This window comes from Trachurus japonicus, chromosome 17, assembly GCF_045865225.1.
Source record: "Trachurus japonicus isolate A0001 chromosome 17, Traja_1.0".
In the NCBI taxonomy this organism is placed as follows: domain Eukaryota; kingdom Metazoa; phylum Chordata; class Actinopteri; order Carangiformes; family Carangidae; genus Trachurus; species Trachurus japonicus.
Genome location: NC_140923.1, coordinates 13,348,195 through 13,369,550, shown reverse-complemented (window position 1 = coordinate 13,369,550; position 21,356 = coordinate 13,348,195). Strand labels below are relative to the sequence as shown.

The 21,356-nt window shown below is 40.4% G+C and overlaps 1 protein-coding gene across 2 annotated transcripts in view; it reads right to left on the bottom strand.

Moving 5' to 3' along the window:
- Positions 1 to 21,356, bottom strand: part of piezo2b (piezo-type mechanosensitive ion channel component 2b) — a 116,972-nt gene that overhangs the window by 51,008 nt on the left and 44,608 nt on the right. For both annotated transcript variants that reach the window (XM_085803786.1, XM_085803785.1), the window contains exons 9-18: positions 16,549 to 16,668; positions 15,704 to 15,739; positions 15,067 to 15,184; positions 13,971 to 14,152; positions 10,571 to 10,801; positions 9,444 to 9,564; positions 7,508 to 7,704; positions 5,465 to 5,613; positions 4,581 to 4,754; positions 783 to 1,132 (exon numbers count right to left, since the gene is read on the bottom strand). In XM_085803786.1, coding sequence (XP_085659912.1) covers positions 783 to 1,132; positions 4,581 to 4,754; positions 5,465 to 5,613; positions 7,508 to 7,704; positions 9,444 to 9,564; positions 10,571 to 10,801; positions 13,971 to 14,152; positions 15,067 to 15,184; positions 15,704 to 15,739; positions 16,549 to 16,668 — 1,678 coding nt within the window. The remainder of the gene's footprint in view (positions 1 to 782; positions 1,133 to 4,580; positions 4,755 to 5,464; positions 5,614 to 7,507; positions 7,705 to 9,443; positions 9,565 to 10,570; positions 10,802 to 13,970; positions 14,153 to 15,066; positions 15,185 to 15,703; positions 15,740 to 16,548; positions 16,669 to 21,356) is intronic.

Here is a 21,356-nt window from a genome sequence, read left to right as displayed (position 1 = left end):
CAACTGTATCTCCAAGCTTTTTTTCAGGATTGAATAATTCCAGATTTCCATGAGGTTAAAGCGAGTATAATTTGAGTGGGGATGAGGTGGTGTGTCAATAATCATGGTTAAGACGTTCTGTAATAATCTCCTCTGAGAGGTGTACTGTATTGTAGATGGGATTGTGTGTTAGTTTATTAATAATAACAACTGATCGATCGCTTGAGTTTTGACTTCTTGAAGCAGGAACTTATTTTGTACCATCAAGTGAGGATCTTCTTGGAATTATTTATTGATCTATAACACAGAAACAGATTTTAGATGAGATGTTCTGCTTGACTGGCAGAACAGCAACAGATACTGAGGTGGCTTAAACTTCTTTTTCAAACCTTGATTTCTGACAAAAACCTCAAAACTGTGATTTACTGTGACTCAACGGTGACCGATTGTGAGATAAGTGCTAACAACTGTAAACAACTGTATCTCCAAACCTTGTTTCAGGATTGAATAATTCCAGATTTCCATGAGTATAATTTGAGTGGGGATGAGGTGGTGTGTCAATAATCATGGTTAAGACATTCTGAAATAATCTCCTCTGAGTGGTGTAGATGGGATTGTGTGTTAGTTAATTAATAATAACTGATCGATCATATGAGTCATGAGTTCTTGAAGAGGGATCTTATTTTGTACCATCAAGTGAGGATCTTGGACCTTTCACTTTCTTCACCAACAGATTAATCAATGAGGAGTCAACAGGTTCATCAATAATAAAAGCAGTGCTGTACAGTAGTTTCTCCCGGTACCTGAGCTCTGCTCCGTGCTCGGCTCTGCCTCCGTCCCTGCACTGCAGTGGTGGCTCGGCTCCTCTGCGCTGGACGGCCGCGGGTCGGAGAAGCTCCTGGGCTTCTCGCCAGTCAGGTCGGCCTCATCCATCACCACCACCAGGGCCTGGTTCTTCTCCTTCTCCGTCCCCCACTCCCCCCGCTCCTCCTGCTTCTCCTGCAGCTCCTCCTCCTCCTCCTCCTCCTTCGTCTTCTTCTTCTTCCCCTCCTCCTCTTCCTCCCCCTCCTCCTTCTCCTCTCTGGGCAGCGCTGCGTCCACCGAGGCGGCGCTGAGCATGGTGAGGTCGGCCAGACTGTCGGGGTGCACCAGTCTGAAGACGGGGGAGAAGGTGTTACACACAAACACACAGGCAGACTCTCACACACCGGTGTGTTTCTACACATGTGAGGACTTTCAGACACTTGGACTTTTTTATTTTTTTACTTTAGAGGTATTTAGATGGTGTTTGTTGGCTAAAATAGAAGCTTTTCAAATAAGCAGGAGAGTTGGCTCAGTTGTTATGGAAATGTAGAGGCTCAAACTTTCAGATTTTAAATAAATAAAACTTAAAAACACATTTGCATAGTCTGTTTCCTATTCCATTCACTGTCTTTACTGTTAATTGGCAAAACTCTTGTTTAATATGGTAATTATGAAGTTTTGGCAGAACACAGAGCTCATATGTTGAGATAGTTAATTATGCCTACTGATTTAACTTAGTTTTTTGGGTTTCTTTTTTCAATCATTCAAGGTAACGATAACTTCCTATTAGTCTAAAAAACGAACCAAAAAAATTACATTGAGCTCATGCTTGACTCAGCTGGTTAGTTACTGTCATCTGGCTCATTCGTCGGTGGTTTAGCTACCAGAGCATCCAGTCATATTCCTACATTTGTACCCAGCAGCCTTTATAAAGTCACATAGACTTCAACAAGTTAGGTGCAGAGACCAGTGTGGGACTCCATAAATCCATGAAATATAATGTGAACAGGTGACTTAATTGGTGTATTCCTAAACTTCAGGGGGTTTTGGACGTAACTCTTTAACATTGGGACTGTTCCCTACATTTCTGAAGGCCTCACTGCTATGTCTAAAAACCTCCCATGCTTTAATTTGCCCTAAATATGACATTTCAAGTCATTTTGCCTTGAAGCATCACTTTGTAAAGTCCTTTGAGACAAACTCATTTGTAAAAATGGGCCATACAAATAAACTTGTCTTGTCTTGTCTTAAACTGCATGTGCGTCAAACTGACTGTGAGACATTTCTATTTCTGCTGAAGTGTTTGAACAACGTCTGTTATATCTGACTTGACTGACGTTGAGTGATGGATTTAGGCTGCGATGTATCCATGTTTGATGAGCACTTGTGCATTATTAATTCAGACTGATCCTAAATCCTAATCCAAGCACAGGATGAGTGTCAGGTTTTTCTTTTTTTTTTAAACACCATGAGAGCTTCTATTTCAAATTTCATTGTTTGCACAGCTCACAATGACAATATAGGAATTAAATTAAATTGAATTGAAATTGAGGCAGTTTTTTTCTTTTTCTTTCTGTAGACGTTTTGTCCTCACACGTATAGAAACACAACACTACACATAAACACAGTCCAGGTGATTTTCTCAAGAGGCTCCGGTGCAAACATTCAGATGGAAACCATAAACTCTGTGTCCGCTAACTGAACAGCAGAGCAGCAGAGCGTTTCATCAGGCATTGTAACCGAAAAGCAAGTGCACATTCCTTCTGCATTCTTTAAAACAATCTCAACAATCTCTGATTTTGTAGGTTTTTTTTGGTATCTGGCAGTAGATAAATGGTTATAGCTGAAAGGGAGGCATTAACCCTTTAAAATCTTCTCAGGCAAATGGAGCAAGGACAAAAGGTTCGGGTTTGGCTTGCATGAATCGGCTGCACATCCAGGCAGGCATCTCATTATTTATCCAGTGCTCATACTGTACTTACTTGCTCTGACCAGAGGGAATTTTTTGCTTGATGCTGCTCAGAACAATAAAGTTACACAAGAAGTTAAGATGAACAGTGAGGAGAGGCTGCAACTCCATATAAAAATGAATAAAAAATAAATAAAAATGCATTGAAAACTGGTCAAAAGTCTCCCTGTGGTTCAGGGGGAGACAAGCTTGTTTTCAGGAAAGGGAGGTCGGTGCACAGAGGGAGGGTGAAGAGCATCGGCAAGATACTCAAAGGGAAAAATAGTTTTTATAATACTGAAACATGCTCGAGAGAGAAGTTGTCGTCACACAGGCCGGACAGTTTGGGCCGGACAGTTTGTGAAACTACTGGAGAGAGGAAAAAAGGAAAGAGGTTAAAGGTCCAGAAACAGGAAACAGAGAAGATAAGAAGAAGAAAAGAGGGCGACAGGCAAAATAATACAATACAAAACCTGAAAAAGAACATAATTCATGTGAGAGGCAGGAATGATGAAAGTATTTCCAGACGATCGTCAACGTATTGTGTTTCGCAAAAGGGTTAAAAAAGTGTGAGGAGGGGCAGGGAGGTCGTGGGACAAGGAGGAGGTTCAGACTCCGAGGTGGACCAGGGGGAGGAGGAGGGGGAGGAGGGGGAGGAGAGGGGGGGAGAGTTGTGGTTGGATGCCTCAGAAACCGAGCAGGTACCCACCTATTCATGATCACATAGACACGTTCACTGACTTTAGCGTGGCTGTGAGGAAGTGGTGGAGGAGAGGAGAGGAGAGAGAGAGAGAGACGGCAGCATGAAGGTCACGGGGAGAAGCAGCAGAGCAAGCGGCGGCGAAATGATGGAAAGTTCAACAACAAGACAATGAAGTTAAACACAGGATGCCACAGACTGCTACAGTAACATGTGAATGATGTAAGGCGGAGCACACAGAGACAGATGCATGATGGGAACTGTGGTTATAATGGACATTTAACAGGGTGTGATGATGATGATGAGACGGGATGAATCGATGCCGGGTTTCATTTACTGTTGTTGAGTGATGGGCATTCTTGGGCAATAACTATATTAATAACAATAATAATCAATATTATTATTAGTTATAATCCATGTGTGGAGTCACTTTATTATGATACAGCCTCAGTTTGTGTTTCTCATGTGTTATAAAATTTGAGTTTTATTGTATTGTATATGATGAGAGTCATATCTGAGATTTTGAACAGATAAAAATTCTGTCTGAGAAAGATTTTTTTTAATTATTTCTCAAGTTGTAACCTCCGTCTGCTGGTATTCAAGTGTCTTTATTTCCTCAAACACACAACTGATACATTGGTGATTCCCACTTTACCTGACTGGTGATCCACCTTTAGTCTGATTTCAGAATAAAAGCCCTTTGAACTTTTCAATTTGAATGTATTCTGTCTACATTAAGATTCATATTTCTTAAAAACTACTCGTTATCACTTGATTGTTCCACTTCAGACTGATGACACCAAGGAAAAATTAGGCCAATCTTATGTGGAATTTCAGAATAAAAGCCCTTTGAACTTTTAAATTTGACTGTACTCTATGTACAGTAGGATCAATTGTTTTTATAAAAAGATATGAATGTTGATTTCCCTTTACGCAAAACTAAGATCTAAGAGTTTCTGATACATTCACACCAGATGCAACATTTTGCCGACCAAGTAAAAAAGTGACTACTTCTGATCATAACTTTCAATTTCACTTTCTATTTAAAACTTAAAAACTTTGTAATTCTCTCATTTGAACTTCACCCTACCTAATACAAAAGAACAAAGACTCGTCAGTGATAAATGAAGAGCGTGCCGTGCGTCTCACCTGTAGATAGTGCTCTGCTCTTTGGCCACGGCGGCCTGGAGGTCGGTGAGCTGCAGGAAGCGGTCGTGGAAGTAGTGCAGATGGAGGATACACGCCAGCAGGAAGGAAGTGGGAATGAAAATCCTGGTGAACAGCTCCGACACAGAGAACTCCTCCAGGCCCAGGTCCTTCAGGCTGCAGAGATGGAAACCAAAACAAGAAAAAAGAAACCAAGACTTGAGGTTACAGTGTGTTTGTGGCATCTGTGGGTGAGGAGGCCGCGCTCGGATACGAACGTTTACAACAGTTGTTCACAACAGCTGTTAAAAGTAAAGAGGGGATCAAATGCTTTTCTTCTTTCTGCGACTGTGGCAAAAGAAGGATTTCTGATTATTTATTATATTATAAGACTCTTTCACTCATGTGCATCAGACACCGTATAAAACAATGCACTGTTTTTTTAAAAATGAAAATCGCTATGTATTATCATATCAATCACTCAAAACTTTATTTATAGAGCACTTTTCATGCATGATCATGCAATACAAAGTGCTTATAGTTCTGGATCGCACCACAACCTATATCCACTTTGTTAAATCTATTCAACCTTTCCTTTTTCCGTTTGTGTTTTTCACTAATCCTGTGGATGTTCTGTCTTCTTATCTGGTAATAACACAATAAAAGATGTGTTTAAAACATAAAAAGCTAATTTTCAAGCGTTTTATCGAGTCAACAAAGCATGTGGGAGGACGGAAACATTATCTATAAACTGTGTGTTGGAGCAAGAACTCTTATTAAGAAAATACCATTTGAATTTTCATTAAAACACATTTTCCATAATCTTTAACGTGGGCAGAGTTTCGGATACAGACAGGACGTAGAGAACAGATGTTCCTGCTCCTCACCCCTCCTCATCCATTCCCGTCATGTTGGACCAGAAGGTCTTGGAGCTTTTAAACTGGAAGGTGTAGACGAGGGTGAGGACCAGCATGGTGTACATCACCACCGACATCCAGAAGTACTTCAGGATCCTTCGCCACCACTCATAGTGCACCTGGGTAAAAATAATTGCAGTAATTGTTTTACAGAGGGTGGTTTGATTTATCCGACATTAACAGGTATAATCCATTAAACTGCGAACAGCAGCCAGAGGACGTCTGGATTTAGGGACACTGCTCCTTTGTGTTGTAGTTGTGGGAGTTATAAAACAGTCAAGAATACACCAGAGATTATGAGTCTGCTGTGCACAGACTTTATGACAATACTAAAATTGTCGGCACCTTCTGTTTTTTGGGGGGAAACTGAATTTGGAAGTTTAACAGCATCATACTCTTATAAATAAAATGAGGAATGAAAAACTCGGTAACACTTCATTTGACGCCTATCTCTATAACGCATTATAACCATACTAATAATGAGTTATAATGCAGTTATAGCACTGTGTAACAATTGTCTTATAAACGTGTTTAACTATCATTATAAACACTCATAAATTAGCATAAGGCTTTATAACAATAAGCACACGCACACATAGAGCATTATAACTCTTATAATACTTGACCTTATAAGCCATTATAAAATGCTCTATAATGTGTTATGCTTATTGTTATAAAGCCTTATTATCATTTATGAGTGTTTATAATGATACTGTAGTTATACATGTTTATAAGCCAATTGTAACACATTATAACTATATTTATAATGCTTTATCGATGTGGGCATTGTCAGCGAGTTACTAACAGTTATAATGTATTATAATACCTGACCTTATAAGTCATGATAAAATGCTTTATAGTGTGTTATGATTATTGTTATAAAGCATTATGATCATTTATGAGTGTTTATAACTACAGTTATACAGTGCTACAACTGCATTATAACTCATTATAAGTATGGTTATAATGTGGGTGAATTCCAATTCTCCCCTCAGCCCTAGCCCTTGGCCCTAACCCTTCGTTTTGCGCGTTCACGTGAAGTGGTAGGGGTGTCCCAATTCTGGTTCAGACAAGGGTTAGGGGGAAGTGGTCTGGCTATCTCGCCCTCGAAACTGAGATTTTTCAGGGACACACTACGGACCGAGGGCTATGGCAAGTTTCCCAGAATGCATCTTGCGGCAACCGGCAGCTGTTTTATTTATTTTATTATTACGTCATTTTGTTAAGTTTTAATATTTTTTCATGCGAGAAAGTAGCTGTTTAGATCCCCAATGTGCGGTCGGTTTATCTAAATGAGGCTGTTTAGACGTTTGCTCCGATGTTTTTCGGAGAAGTGAAGCTCCACGTTGGAGCCTCCACCTGTGGAGCAGATCAACGGCTCATCAGCCGGCCAACCCCCGTCGTCATCCCGGTAGAAAAGACGGACGCTAATTAACTTACCCGCAGGTTTTTAAAGGTTTACCGCCGCGTAGTTACATTCTTTTTAGGAGATAAATGCTGGTCTCATTGATGAAATGTAACAATTGTCGCATTAATTTGTTTGAATTAAAAGTGAAGCTTCATGTGTTTTGGACACAGGAGCAGCACTGCCTGGGGGATCTGTAGCCTATACAGAAATCACAGCATTTACATCAATAAATAAATGTTTTACAATGAACCGATCAGTCTTCATTAAATTTTATTTTATTTCATTAAGTTAACGTGGTTTTGAATAGAGGATTTGTGGCAAAAGCTTGTCACGTCTGCTTATGTGAAAGCCAGCAGAGACGACTGATGACGTATGTGATTGTTGAAGTGATGTCCCAATTCGTAGGGGTTTCAACCCTACTCCTTGTAGCTCCGTTTCAAGGGTAAGGGTTAAGGGCTAGGGGTAGGGCTAGGGGTAGGGATGAAAAATAGAATTGGAATTGGGCAATAGAGATAGGCGTCAAATAAAGTGTTACCAAAAACTCTTTTCATAGTACTGAGAGGACACGAGGCCGAGGCGAGCTGGCTGGCTGGTTGCCGTGCTACCTGATAGAGCGCCACGCAGGAGAGGAACATCATCATGTAGATGATCTTGTACATGACGATGGTTCCCTCGAAGCTGACGAAGAAGAACATCCCCCCGCAGATGTAGATCCAGTATTTGACCAGCATGGCCATGACCATGTTGCCCAGCACCTGCATGATGTCCTGCTCGTCGCCGCCCTCCTCAGACTCCTCCTCCTCTATAAAACACAGCAGCCAATCAGAAAGCAGCACCAACACCACTGTCAAGTACTGTACTGTAGGTCGATGGTCAAGTCAGTCGTCAACTCAGACTCTTAACGATACTACTAATAATACTTCTCTGTAAATAAATAATGCAATGTAACATAAATCATACAACATTTTAGAATATGATTAGTTAAAATAAAATTAAAATAACAAAATAAAACTCATTGTCACTATTTGATTTTGTCCAAACAGAAATGCTTGGAATAAGACATTTACATTGGCATCACCTGCCCTTGAGAATTATTATTGTGTTTATACAGGATACACAAACCAGTTTTTTGGGGGGGGGTTTCACTGAATTTAGCAAATAAAAGTGGAGTTGACATTATCTTGTCCAGGTCAAAAAGGTTTTTAAAGGGATAGTTCAACATTTTGGCAAATTGGCCCATTGCCATAATCCCTATAGTCATAGCAGTAGGTTTGTTACCTTTATTTGTCGGTGCAAGCTATTTTTAGAATGGCGGAGCAGAGCCGTGAGCTGCTCAGAGCTACGCTACGGAGGCTCATGGGATTTCTTGGTTTCCCTCATCAAACTCATCAAATACACAATCCAACAACTCCACAACGCTCTGGTGGACAAGTTGTGACCTGCACATTCACCACGCTATGAGAACGTTACCAGACTGAGTTTGCCTCCTATGGCAACGCACATCAGGGGTTTTGCATGAATTTCCCTCTAAAACAACTCTGTCTGGTAACGTTGTGTTATTATCTCATAGCGTGGTGAATGTGCAGGTCACAACTTGTCCACCAGAGCGTTTTGGAGTTGTTGGATTGTGTATTTGATGAGTTTGATGAGGGAAACCAAGAAATCCCATTAGCCTCCGTAGCGTAGCTCTGAGCAGCTCACGGCTCTGCTCCGCCATTCTAAAAATAGCTTGCACCGACAATTAAAGGTAACGAACTGACTCCTAAAACTATAGGGATTATGGCAATGGGCCAATTTGCCAAAATGTTGAACTATCCCTTTAAGTGTTTAATAATGTGGATTAATAAACATATTATTATTATTACACATTATTACAGCTGTGTTTTATTATACTGTCATTCCTTTATCCATGTTTATAGGCCAGTCTCCTCTCATGTGTGTCCACAGGAGGAGTTATACTGTGGATGTACATTAATAAACAGCCACATTATAGTGAGATATAAACTCTATCGCATGTTTACACACGGCTTACAACACAAGATCATCTTCGACAAAACAGTGCCTCTGTATGTAAACGCTGGAAACACACACAGGAAGGTGAAACTGCTTAGACGGCCTGGTGTGAGTATGAATGAATAAGTATTTGTTTGAAAAGTTAAGTAATCAATCCTTTTTTTACTGGGGTACTGAAGTGGATCGATTACTACTAAACAGTGTCCACATTCCTCACTCCTCCCTGTGAAATTAAACCAGAAGGTATAATGTGTCAAGTGTAAACAAACAAACTCAGATAATTCTGAAGGCAAAAAAACAACTCTCCTCTGTGTATAAATATTGATAAGCGCCAAAAGTCTCCAGCTCTTTTATGTCTCAGTTCAGATACTTGTACATAATAGTTGTGGCTTGTAGTAGAAGCTATGTATTTACTGACCAAAATATAATTTTTAGAGGACGTGTGGTTGTAACAGCTGGTTGTAATTTCCCAACATTACTATTATACTATATACTATAACCTAAACACAATAAGAGCCCGGGGCTTACCCTTCTTCTCCTGATCCTCCACATGAACGTCTGAGAGACCGGCGCTGTCCTCCTTTTGTTTTTCCACTCTCTCTGTGAGCGTCTGTCTCAACAGCAGCCAGAAGCTCAGCAGACACAGGACCTACACACCATGAATAAAACGTTTGGACGACGTACAGACGACCAAGCAAGCAAAGAAGTAAGAGATGAACCAACAAATCATTTGCATTTACTTTAAACCTGCTTGGACGGTGTCAGTGCGGTACAGATGCAGCGTATGTATATACAGTAAATCAGATCTGAGCTTCTGACGTTAAAGCGAATTGTCTAAACCTTCAAGACGTGTGTCGCATCCATCTGGGGCTTAGGATAAACTTTAAAATACAGTTTGACCCAGGTGTGAAATGTAATTGCACCTTTGCTTCTGAAGGGAAGGGAACGTATGCACTGTTTAGTAAAACAGCAGAAGGTCGGCGGTTATCTACCGATTTCTTTACCCACGCACGAAGAATACAACACGAGAGGGAAACAACTTATAAAGGGAAAGAAACGGAAACTGAAATGTACAAGTCTTAGCAAGACCGTTAAAGAGACCAAAGAGATTAAAACAAAAACTGCTGTTGAAATATGTTTAATTCAAGCTTGGGTTGCTGTATTTTGCTTCATGTACTTGTGCCTGATGTGTTATTATTGTGTTAAACTTTATACTCTTTGTACTTATGGAATTACCTTAGGTGGTTAGGATTAGGTTAGAATCTAGGTAGAAATAGAAATTGTTTTCATAATATATTGTATTGTTGTTTTTCATAAGCTACAGATAGCTTCGGTTACCCTTTTTAATAATAATAATAATACGTTTATTTGAAAACAGGGACAGTGCACATTAATAACATCACTGTAAATGCGCCAGAATTAGCCAAGAGGCTATTTTTCATCTGTAGTCCCCAGACGGATGTTAAAAAGTCACCCTAAAAACAGAATATACAAGATCATGTCTGTTGTATGCTATAAATAGAAGTTGTACTGTATTTTGGATTTAAAAATGATTTGTAAATAAAAAAAACGAAGGAACGAACAAAAATGTTTTCTAGACACGAGAAGCTTCAGCAGCTGCAAACCTCAACGTTTTTTTCTCTGAGGTGACCAACCTTGGAGGAAAGCGAGTGGAAGGGGTTTTGCTTCTTGAGGAAGAACCCCGGGACTTCGTCCACGTTCTCGAAGCTGAAGATGTACTGCAGGACGATGAGCAGGTTGCCGTACGCCACCATGAAGGGGGACGACAGCATGGCGTAACGCCGCCGGTCCCTCACCATCCACAGCATGCACGACCACAAGAGGAAGACGAACGTCAGCCAGCTGACGTACGTGATGCTCCACGCCTGAGGAGAAACAAAACACAGGAAGGAGTTACGTTTTTCGAGTTTTACAGAGGAGCAACATGTCTGATGAGGCAGCTGGTGGCGCGTCATTTTCATGTTTACTTTGGTTTCACATCTTAAAGCAGAAGTAAGCGATATTTTTGTGTTAATATAAGTCTTAAATAGTTCTATCTTCCGACAGCAATCACTTACATAGAGTGTTTGGTCTGAAACACGGGTCTGTCAGTCACTCTGCTCTGCTCTGAGCCGAGGAGAAAACTTTTCTCGTATCCTACAATTTTTATCCAATGAGGAGAGAGAACGGCATGAAGGGCTGTGTGTGCAGCCAAGGGACGCCGTGAATGTGGCGACGTAGGGACGAGGACCAATAGATCCATGACGAGGGCGGGGGCTGCTAACTCCATCGGCTGACAAGACGTTATGGTGCGTTCAAGGCAACCCGTAACTCGTGTTTTTCCGACCTGTGAAGTCGTACCAGTTCGATCTGGTACGAGTTCACGGGTCAGAAGTTACGAGTGGCCGTTATAGTGACTTTCACAGGTAAAACAGGTCGGAAAAACACGAGTGGGTTGCCTGGAACGCTACAAAGTCGTAAGTTGTGACTTGAAGCTGTAATTTACGGTTTCAAAAGCCTGCCTGGAACACAGCATTAGCCAAAACGACTGGACCGCTTACTTCTGCTTTAATCTCCACAGTAACTTTCTGTCTATGAATGAACAGAGGAGATTTTAAATTTCGTGGATTTACACTATTAAGTCCGACTGTTTTTCTATTGGATGTTCATGTAATGACTTTGGCGCTTCACGTCCAAATCATGCCATCCGGTTACCATCCATTCAGAGTTAGCTGCTTCCTAAGGAAATTGTTAGGACGTTATGTCTACCTGTTAAATGAAGCACAACCGATATATTTCTCAAAATTAGAGCCTAATTATCTAAAAAGACTTTCCATGCTGCTGGGAATGAAAATGCAGCTCCAGACACAGTGAATAATTGCAGAGAGATACCAGGTCAAAAAATAAAAACTGGAATAGATACTGGAAAAGAAAAAAGGAGTTGACATGTCATTCCACAGGTCAGCTATTTCCTAATATTTCCTTGAAGCTTGCAGTTTGGTGTTAATTGCAGGAAAAATGGAGACAAAGGTCGGAGGCTGTTATTCTAGTTACTTTGATGAGTTGCGAGTGACTTCCAGATGAATTTCCATGAAAGAAATTGCTCCTTTTCAGCTGCAGTGAATCTTCATTGTTCATTATAAGCGAGTGGAAACTGTATTCTTCACTAATGCTGAACTGTTTGTTTGTTTGAAGACACGTTTCACATTGTGCACGTTCAGCTCGTCTTCAACTTGTGCTAGCTTAGCGTTTAGTGATGACTGGAAGAGCACCAACTCATCACTCTCTGCTCTATCACCCTCAGGAGATTATATGGAAATAAACTGGACTTTACAGACACGTAAAATAAAGCAATAGGTTTTTTTTTGTAACAATAAAACTCCCATAATTCCCCTTGTTTAAAGCCTGACCTGACACAAACATGAACCCAGTGTCCTCATTACTCTTTATGAGACTCAGGACTCTGAGGAGAAGGGATTCACATTTATTTATCATTCATACAGTATATTACTCATCTGTTGCCCATAAAGTTGGAATAATTTTTGTTTTCAGACACATTTCTCTTTTTATTCCTATTAAATAGGTTAATTGTGGGTAATTTTCACAGTCATATGTTTGGAAGAGATTGATCAATAAGGTTTTGAGAAGATACACACTTTATATATCAAAATAAATCACATTGTCATAATCATTTCATGAGAAAGGTGAAAAAAAACTTTTTGGGCAACAGTGTAGCTATATATGAAGGTTTATACAGCCAGTGCACAATTTGTATTCGGGTTCGGATTCAGGCTATCAAAAAAAACTTCGGATTCATTATTCGTATTCGGGAATAAACCAGAAGTGGGCGATGCGTAACTTAAAGCTAAATCGTAAAATCATGCTCAAAACACGCATCCAAACGTCTCTTTTTTTTTTTTTTTTTTTTTACAAAAAAGCTCCAGAATAATGAGGAGAAACTTCTGACAGAAAAATTATTCAGGATCAAAGCATTATTTGTGCACTTTCGAATAACGTATTCGGGTTCGGGTACATTCCTAATAGCTATACGTAGCCTATATAGTCTACTTGCCAGCCCATAGGGCCCCATTGTGAACCCGGAAATGTTGAGTACCCCAAAGTTTTATGTTAGAAATATATAGTATGGGTCCCCAGTATTCAGAAACTGCCGGATGCTAACTTATATATATTGGGCAATTAGCATAACAGACATAATTAGCATAAATTAGCATAATTGCCTATATGGGCAATATTTCAACAAAATTGACTTGGCTGATCTGGGCAATATTGGAGTGGTTTTAGGGGTTATTGATGATGCTGAATCCATTTCTGACATTTTCAAAATTCAAAATGGCTGTCTAAACCGGAAGTGACCAGATTTTGAAATCCATCAAAATCGGCCCACTGGCGGTTAAAATCTGGTCACTTCCGGTTTAGACAGCCATTTTGAATTTTGAAAATGTCAGAAATGGATTCAGCATCATCAATAACCCCTAAAACCACTCCAATATTGCCCAGATCAGCCAAGTCAATTTTGTTGAAATATTGCCCATATAGGCAATTATGCTAATTTATGCTAATTATGTCAATTATGCTAATTGCCCAATATATATAAGTTAGCATCCGGCAGTTTCTGAATACTGGGGACCCATACTATCTATTTCTAACATAAAACTTTGGGGTACTCAACATTTCCGGGTACTCATTGTTGGCAAGTAGACTAATACTGTATTCACATGCTACAATATTTTTTTATTGGCTCCTTTCTGGTCCTGTGTATACTATATCAAACTCCGCATTACATTGTACAGTAGGCTACACTAGTACAAGAATCAATAAGTATGTTGTGTTTTTTCTAGAAAAATAAAGCTTTCTTTGTTTTGAATTTGAATGTGATGCATCATATTTGTGGAATTCACAAATGACTGAATTGATTTTGGATGTTTTTTCTTTCCCAACATCCAACAAATACTGAACACAAACGCAGCAGAGGCCACTTTCTGTAGGACGTTGTGCTGCGGCGCCGCCACCACACCTGTGGGCCGCGTTACTCACCATCATGGCTATGAGAGCACAGATGTAGCTCTGTTTCATGATGAAGTGAAAGACTTTGACCATCGCGCCGACTCCTCTTTTCTTCATGCCGTCCTCGCCTCCCTCAGACTTCTCCTCTCCTCCGTCCAACACCGAATCCTCCGGGGGCAGACACACTTCATACACACACTCATTCTTCTTCTCTGGGTTGGACACAGAAACACAGAAACACGGGAGCACAGCGTGTTACTGAGGTAGTTACAGGGCGGCTCTCATCTCCTCCGTTAGGTTTGGCCCTCCTGTGATTTGGTCTTGTTCTCTGGGGGCGTTTGCGAGAGTCCAATTTTAAATAAAAAAAAGAATACAAGAAGAAACTGAGAAGCCCTGGATTCCCTAAGCCTAAAAAAACATTGAATCTTTTTTGGATCACATTCTTCAAACTGCACACACACACACACACACAGTTTATAACACAGGTCTTTTGTTGAAAAAGCTGCGGCCTCCAAACCAAACAAGTTGGATTCTCAGACTTTTCAAAGCTAATCCCGAGCTGCAGCAGAGATCCACCAACACTGTACTGTAGCTATATATTATATATGATCCTGCTGCTTTTCGTTTACTCTATAGAAATGTGAATTACTAGAATTGTCTTAGAGCAAATTCATTATTTGACTCTCGATCCTTGAAAATATCGTTGTATTTTTATACTGTACTTCTCTCAAGAAACCTAGAAAACAAACTTTATTTATCCACCTGGCTTCAGAGGAAATTCCTCAACATGAGTCTCAGACATTGTATCAACCAACAAAAAACTACACTTTGATTTAAATTAGCTAAAAACATGAAATTAATTACAATTTGGCACAAGTTATACCTGTTATACCTAGTAACACTTGTTATTTTATAGCAGTTCTGCAACTGTAGTTGGATCTGCTCAGGACTGAAACACTTTTATTATTATTATTTAGCATCAGTGGTGGACAAACATGGAATAAACACACTTTAATGTGGTCGGAAGAAGTTATAACATCTATTCTATTTTGTTTTCTTCATTATATTTTGTTACTGACCACTTATTAAAAGTGTATACAGCTTATAAAATGTTTAAATCTCTCACCTGTGCCATCACTGGGCTGGTCCATTTTATACTGGGGGGTGGAGTACAGGTCCAGGCAGACCGGTCCGTTCTCGGCTGTGACAAAGTCAAACGACGTCCCGTTGGATGTCGGCACAACCTGTAGATCATCATCATTAAAAAATTACACATCACATTTCTACAACTGTGGCACTGATGTGTTCAGGGGTCACACATCTGTTCAGCTTTCTGCCCCACAAAGACAAAAGGGAGTAACTTGTGTTTGATTGAATGATTCACTTGCTGGATATTTTTTGCTTTTTTTCCCCCCTTAGTCTCAGTAGCGACTTTGTTACAACACTTTATCTTTGTGGGGGAGGTTGAAGGGAGAGGAGAATTATTCTACTTTTCACACTGCACATTTTGTTTCTGAGCTGCAAAGCATTTCATAATAACATCGTCATCCAAAGGGAATCGCTTTGATATTTACTTTCGCCTTTCTGCGCTTTAAAAAAAACACTGGACAGCTACAGTTTGTACGGGTGCAGTGTGAAAAGCACTTTGTTTGCAGCGATTCCTTTTTCTCGCAGCAGGGCTGAAGACGGGGAGAGGAAGGAAAGGGGGTAAAAAAAAAAAAAAATGCACAAGACTTTAGAGACGCATCCAGAGCAGCCCCCACCTCAGTTGTACTGATGACTTCCTGGGTGGCGAGGAGCTACAGTGGGAGGGAGGAGAAGAAAAGAGCATACAAAGACAAGGTGTGTTATCGATGAGCTGCTGGAGTCAAAGGCCTCCTTGTTCTTTATAGTCGCTGATAAGCAGGAACAAAGCCGGGCAGCACCACTCTGTAAATCGAGCCCATCACTCATCTGTGTGTCTGCACACCCTAAAAGCTTTTAAACCTCAGGAGGTGGCCGGCGCAGGCAGACTACGGACCTTAATATAGGAACAAGGTCAGTGATGTGCATGTGCATTTCCAGATGAAATCTTCCCAGGGATGAGTCTATTATGAAGGTGAGAGCTCGGGGTAATAATAATAATAATAATTTTTTTTTAAAAAAGCAACAGCCACAGCTCCAGTTTACAGTGCAACAAAGAGTGAGTTTCCTGTTGTTTTCAACTTTTGCTACGCTACAATATTACAGCATTTTCCCCCTTTCCACTCTATTGTTGTTTAATAGCTCGACTGAATCAAACTGTGAGATGGAAACGTTAGTTATTGTTTCTGAGAATAAGGAGGAAATGTGTTATTTGGGTTATTAGCGGCCAAAGCTCATTGAAAGAAGTTCAACACTTTAGAAGCTGAAGAAAAATATTAAGCAGATCTTAGAGATATGTTCAGGGCTGTTTGGATTTCCAGCATGTGCTTCCTCAAACAATGGATTCCTGTTTTGTTTTTTTGTGTGTGTTTTTTTTTAACAATGGGATCTGTGTTGTACAAAAGTTTTGCTCAGCCAAATGATGATCACTACATGACCTGTCCAGTAACTTTTCTTAGCCATGTGTGAGTTGACCTTCACGTACGTTTTTCTCATCGGTGCCCTGGCGAGATTCCCACCACAGCTGCCTCTTCCTGTTGGCCGAGTTACTCGTTCTGTTTCCGACCAGGTCCTCCTCCTCACACACATCGCTGTCCTTGTCGTCCTGGAAAAACATAGATTAGAGACAGTTGGGGGGGGAGGATGGATATGTCACTGTATGAGATGATACCCTGAAGAAGAACAAGGTTTTATTGAACATTGTTTTACAGTGTAGGAGTGGAGTTCAGTATCTGAGGAGGAGTGCTGTGTGGTGACCTTTGAAAAACAGGACATTAGGTAACTGTACTGTAAATTATCAGCATTTCTTACCAGTGATTCTCTAGTGTAGCTACACTCATCACAACTGACAGAGTATCAGCTTCATATGTAACTAAATAAAGACAAAAAAAACTCATAAGGAGCTGTTTGTAAGTCTTCTCTGCTGCCATGGTTTACACCAAGAGAGAACGGCTGCACAATTAAAGGGATACACCAACATTTTTTTTCGTGTCTTGTTGCCTCACTCCTGAGTCCATGACCAGCAGATAGACACCATCCTTTCGACTGTGCGTGCAGTAACAAGGGAGATAGAGCCGTATCGCCCGTAATTAGCTTAGCTCAAACATTGGAAGTGTAGCTATAGGTAGTGTTAGCCTGCCTCCTACCCGAGCCGAAATCAGCAGTCAGAAGCAGATTTCATTTTAGCTCTAAACTCTGTAAATATATCACATTATCAACATTTCAAACATTTTTGGGCGAGAAAGTAGCCGTTTAGATCAGCAGTGTGTCGTTAATTTGTGTAAATACCAGCTGTTTTGTTCGGACGAATTCGGCGCTACTCAAGCTAGCCGTTGTGACTAACGCACTTCTGGTTACTTCCCGGTTACTTTCACAAAATAAAACACCCGTTGCCCTTTACATACAGAAAACCATGACGATACAATTCATGCTTTTACTTTGAAATAGGAAGCTAACCTACCCTCGATGTAGCTAGCTTGAACCAAAATAAACCGTCTTTGCTTGAACCCTCCGTTTTGACCGATCTCGTCCCGTTAGCGGCATTTGACCGCTCAAGATGCCTTACAGGAGAGTTTTGTCAGCTCTGAGACGAAGATCGGCCCGTTTAGAGTTGCTGAAGAGTTTCTCTGATGACATTAGGCGGAGGCAGGCTAACACTACCCATACACTTCCAGTGTTTGAGCTAAGCTAATTACGGGCGATATGGCTCTATCTCCCTTGTTACTGCACGCACAGTCAAAAGGATGGTGTCTATCTGCTTGTCATGGACTCCGGAGTGAGGCAAGACACGGAAAAAAAAAATGTTGGCGTATCCCTTTAATCACAATATCATCAAAAACTCAATATGTCCAAGAGAAATGCCCAAATCATAGGAGCTGCTTTTTTCCTTTTCTCATTTCTCATTTCTTTTTTTTTAATAAAAGTGAAAATATGTCACAGTGTTGTGTTGCTCCAGAGATGCACTGGACAACAAATCACATTCTCAAGAAGGACGTTCATAAAGTTCATAATATCTGCCCTTATTATCGCAATATGACACTTTTTTGGGAAACTGTGAAGCAAGAGGTCGTGATGAACTCTCTGAGTGGCGCTGTGTCTGAGGCCTAAACTGAGTCACTGTCAGGAAGTGACAACACGCCAGCCAGGCTAACTGGTTAACATGCTAACTCTAGTGGAATATAAGACATGATAAAGACAGCGAGAAAGACAAAGATCGGTGAATAAAAGACTTAAGTTTGATGCTGAACTCACAATGTTTCCTCTAGACTGGAGAGTAAACGATTGCTATGGGGCAAAGAAACTGTTTCAATTGTCCCCAATGCATTTCAGGAATTCAAGTGTTTGTCCTGCACTAGAAAATGAATCTTGATCCAAATAATTATTGAAAATATCTCATTTTTGACTTTGTACAACCCATCTACATGTACACACAGCAGGTTAATGCAACAACAATTCATGAGGACGAATTCCAGTTTGCACTATTAGTTGTCTGCTGTGTTTGAAGTGAAGTGGAGCTGATATGAACATTTGAAATGATCATTACAGTGGTGCTACTGTGTGATTGTCAGTTTTTTCTTGTTTCCATGTCTCGTTCCTGAAGATACTTGTTTGTTTCTCTGTTTTTCACAGTTTTTTTATCACCTTGGTGAACAAATGCTGAACAGACGCCGACGATGAGCTACAAGTCAGGCATTTAATTAACTGAGAAATAGTGACAGCGCAACCAGATTCTTCTTGTCTTTTTTGGCGGAGATGAATCCATCATATAATCTGGCGATCATCGAACAAACCCGTCAGCTGCTGATTTATGTCGTAATCACGTTTTATTATTAGCGCCTGCTAAAGTGTAAGAGTAGGTGAAAACACACACACGTATACCCCTCTGTGGAGGGATCAATAATGCATACAGCCCCGCAGGTTTACAGGGAAGTATTGACCCCTCTATAAAAACACTAATCTATAACTCCATTACAGGACAGAGGAGCTGAGCCTCGAGGTCTGAGGTGAAGGAGGACGGGGCCAATTCAGGAGTGGGGGTCTTGCGTAAGAGAGTTTGTATCAAAAAAAAGTGTTTGTGGTGTTATATTATGGGCCACACAACATTAAAAATCAACTGATTTTCATGGTAAAACTTTCTATCATGAGAGATTTCCTACAAAAACTTTTGATGTCATGCTTTGTCCTTTGGATGAACTTCCCCTTTAATTTCAATCAAAATTCAGCAGTAACACAGTTCTGCTCTTAGGTCATGATAAAAATTTGTCCATCACACTTCCTCATAAAATCAATGACAATGCATTTAACCCCCAAATTCTGCATAATGTAAATTGCTTGTACACACTGCATTAAAAAACTGTGTCACATTTTTATCAGTCTTAAAATGACAGTAATGGAATAATAATGTACTCAAAAAAACATATTCATTAAAAGGTGGAGCCCTGGCATTGGTATACTGTTATAATGAGGAACACCTTTATACTTTTTTGAATCAAATCTACATTATAAATAAGAGTTTTTATTTTAATTTATCTTATTTTATTAAATGTATTGATTTATAAGTCAGTTATTATTGATTATGTTCCTTTTGTTTTGTCTTTGTTATTATTGTTTCCTTGTTAGTATCACCTTCCTTTGAAAAATTGAAAAAACAGCAGATAATGTGATGAATATGATTATGTATATGTTCAAACTGAAATAAAAAGGTGCCATTATGAACATGGAAACAGGTTGTAATCACTTTAAATGATCCAGCATCTGTTAAAGATAAAACATGAAAAGAAAAAAAAATCCTCATTGACCCAGTTGATCCTCCAACGTTTTATCTCAGCAGTCAGAGTGGGATCAATCAATTCCCACCAACATCACTGAGGAGGTGCAGAGGAAATGTGCGATAATAATACATCATTAATTCATAATTAATCAAATCAAGTAGCAGTGGTTTCTTTCTTGCAGGCGGCGCTGTAACTGTTGCAAACTGCATCCTCCCTTCACGCGTTGTCAAACTGTAAACCGACAGTTTCTCAGATAACACCTGAGCTCCGTGCAGCCGACAGATGCAGCCAGCGATCGATCGTGCTGGAATCTTCCATCGATACCGTTTCTCTGATCACGAGGCCACGTGGCTGCGCTTTTTTAAATTCAATCTGGATCTATTTCAGTTCGCTGTCTGGAAGCTACTGTGTGTGAGTGTGACGGAGGTGTCGTGTGCTGAACCTCGAGTAAACGTCTCTCCGATAGGCGGCAACTGGTGCAAAAATCTGTGATTAAAACACATGCAGGGGATTTTATTTGATCATTCTCCGCATTTCATCCCTTTTTTTTTTAACTTCAGGGGTGTAATCAGAGAATAATGTATGTAAGAAAAGTTTTGGCTCAAGGGTGGTTATCAGGTGTCATGATTTACTTTTGTCGTCTTGTCTGTTTCTGTCTAATTCTCACATTGTTTCCTACAGCTCCCAGAATCCCCAGAGACGATTGGCTCTCCTCTGATCAATAACTGATTTATAAATTGCAAGATGGACAAAACGGATCAATATAATTAATACGTTGGCTGGAATAATTACAGGATCTGACAGGTGGTTTGTCTCATTCACCTCTGTGTGTAGCTCTATTACTCTGTAGGCCATGAATGATGCAAATTAGAAAAAGATCTGGTGCATATAATTTATAATCTATAATCTATAATGTAATGATGTTGATGCTGTGGATAACACGATGTCTGGTAAAAAAATGTTTTGTTTGTTTCTGACAGAAAATAAGATTTGAACCAAGTGTCAAAGAAGAAATGACAGAATAAGTCTTTAAAATACAAATGTTAGACACATTATAATACAACCACTTGTTTACTCTTCAGTAAAATGAACCTGTATCATTTAAATCAGTGGTTCTCAACTGGTGGGTCGGGACCCAAAAGTGGGTCGCGGACCCGTTCTGGATGGGTCGCGGACAGCTGGTCAAAAAAGTAAATAATATTTAATGCACATCTGATGTTGGACATGTCTTTTATTTTGAAAAATAACTTATTTTGAAAGGCAGACGAGACACGTGAACACATGGGGCTCTAGTTTCGTCGACCAGGTGAAGTCTGTGATCAGCGCAGCTTCGCCACGCCAACGGGGTGGGGCCCAGGTCCATTTCGCAAGATTGGTGGGCCGCGCAGTCAGACTTAGACCGGCGCAATCCCTCCCCTCGTCCCTCCCACCGGCGCAAACGGCAAAGAGGGAGGAGAGAGGGCGGGAGGGAGACAGGAGGAGGAGAGAAAGGCGTGGAGTGGGTTTGACACAGCCGAGTCAG